Source organism: Gymnoscopelus microlampas (genome assembly GCF_963454915.1).
Source record: "Gymnoscopelus microlampas genome assembly, chromosome: 23".
NCBI classification, from domain to species: domain Eukaryota; kingdom Metazoa; phylum Chordata; class Actinopteri; order Myctophiformes; family Myctophidae; genus Gymnoscopelus; species Gymnoscopelus microlampas.
The window spans coordinates 33,008,028-33,010,297 of NC_139960.1; the positions used below are offsets into that span (position 1 = coordinate 33,008,028).

Here is a 2,270-nt window from a genome sequence, read left to right on the forward strand (position 1 = left end):
CTTGGAAGCAGCAGCCACACAGTACACTGTCCCTGCAAAAGTTTGGTTACCTGTTTCAGTTCAGCCTTGACGGAAGCATTGTTGGTATGATATGTTTATGTTCAATGCTATTTCTGATATTTCGTGTGACACAAATGGATATTGCATTTTCTGGATTTCATTACGTTTGCAACTATTGTATAATGAATGAAGGAAACCATACCTACCTGTTATTTGATTTGTACGAGCTTTACAGTAAGTTTATTGTATCATACATGTGCATATTGTTTTCTTTCCAGTTTTACCCTACCTTGGATGTCACTTTAAACAAGTAAAGACGTCTGTGCAGGGCGCATACAGTAGGAGTGACAGAACAAACATGGCGCCCAGTTCGAAAACTAAGGAGAAGCAGCATAAAGAAGACAATGTCGTCAAGCTTGTAACACAAGGGAAGGTTTCAGGACAGTTTTCTCAACACGGTTTCCGTAAACTGTCTCCTCTTGTGCGCATCCCGTTGAAAGACATCATCAGTGAAGATCTTCTGACAGCAGGACACATTTTTCTGGGCTTCATCAAAAGTGGCCGATACATCCTGTCCTACACCAAAGTAGAATCAGAAGAATCAGATTCAGATTCAGAAGAAGATGTGGCACCGGGCTACAACTACACTCTGTACTGGTGGGAGTTTAACCTGCACAGTAAACTCAAACTGGTCCAACAGGTGAAACTCTTTGCAGATGTGTATGTTGAAGAACACGACCTGCTGAGTCTCCATGTGTGTGAGTGGCCCAACGACGACTCCAACATTGCCATCTTTGGCCTCGATGCACAGAGCACCAGCACAGATCAGCTCATGATTAGCCTGCAGAATGATCATGTCTTAAGCTGGTGCAACTGGTTCGTCACCATTGCTCCCAACCCTCTATCCAAACCCTGCTCTCACTGCTCAGCCACGACCACACGCCCAGGTAGTGGTGGTGGTAAATGCCTGGAACACGGCTATGCACTCCACGGCGAGTGTGAAGGGCACTGTCCCTTCCCCTTCCAGCCAGCCTTACAGCTGAAAAAAGACAAGGTCATCCTGTTGAAAGAAAGCAGAATATTGGTGGCCTGTGCCATCTACCCGTGTCCAGCAGGTGAGCAGAGCCGGTCATGTCAGATGCTCTACGCCAAGAGAGCAGCTCCTCCATCAGGTCAACCATCTTCTTCTCCTTCCATACTACCTCAGGGATCTGCTGAAGGCACACATCCATCCAACGGGTCCACTGCCTCCTCACCAACCCTGCCCTCGTCCTCGTCTCAAGAGGCAAATCTCTACGTCGACTATAAACGCCTCCACTACCACCTCCGACAGCCAGGGGCAGAGGGAGAGAATGTTAGACATTGTTTTTTACGTGCTACAGATCTGAAGGGCAGGGCCCAGAAGTGGGTCACCGGTGGTCCGCATGATGAACAGAGCTTGTGTGTGGAGGAGATGGCGCTGGATATTGGTCCTCTTCTCTTAGTGTTGCTCCATGGTGATGCCGTCTGGGACCCTCAGTGTCGGAAATCAGAGTTTGACTTTGTCATACTGGAGATGTGTCCAGAGACCGACAAAGTTTTGATCGGCATTGCCCTGTTTTGGAAACGTGAGGAGCGCAACATGCGGGTCAGCTGGGACCTCAGCACAGGCCTGTGCAGTGTCATTGGGGTCAGTGACCTCACAAAAGATGTCCCTTTCGATTATGATCACTATGGTCGCGCTGTGAAGTCTCACAGGAAGTCCTGTGTGGACACAGTGATGGAGTGCTCTGTTCCAGAGAGCAGCTCCCACCACGTCAATGTCATAGATGCAGATGATGATCTGCCCAAAAGAGTGTTGTCAGACACTGAGCGATGCACCTGGGTGACAACAAGATGACTGTATTGGCCACATTGATTTTCTATTTTGAATAAAAATACTAAATGCACACATCTTTTAAGTGTAGAATGTAAACTTACATTTTGAGCAAACCTGCTGTTTCTCATTTTGATAGTTTTGAGATATTTCAGTTGTTAAAGATTGTTTGTTGATAGTTTGTTTTGAGGCATTTTGTTTTAGTTTTGTACTGCATTACATTACTGCAGATGTCAACCAAGAGCTGGAGTGAACCATGTTTTATACATCATAAAGTTGTGCAGAGTTACTAATGTGAGTGTCTTCTTTAGCAAGATCTGCAACTCTAGTCATTGAAGAGATCATTTCATCAACAGAGAGATGGTCTGTCAGGTTGTGTGTACATGCATGTGACCACTTTATATCTGGCATCCCA

The 2,270-nt window shown here is 46.2% G+C and overlaps 1 protein-coding gene across 1 annotated transcript; it reads left to right on the forward strand.

The window, feature by feature from the left end:
• Positions 1-358: 358 nt before the first annotated feature.
• On the forward strand, positions 359-1,879 carry LOC311039628 (DDB1- and CUL4-associated factor 15-like; the record flags this gene model as incomplete). The annotated part of the gene is made up of 1 exon (XM_084049566.1): positions 359-1,879. One exon carries the CDS (start codon positions 359-361, stop codon positions 1,877-1,879), a length of 1,521 nt encoding a protein of 506 aa, XP_083905692.1.
• Positions 1,880-2,270: the final 391 nt, after the last annotated feature.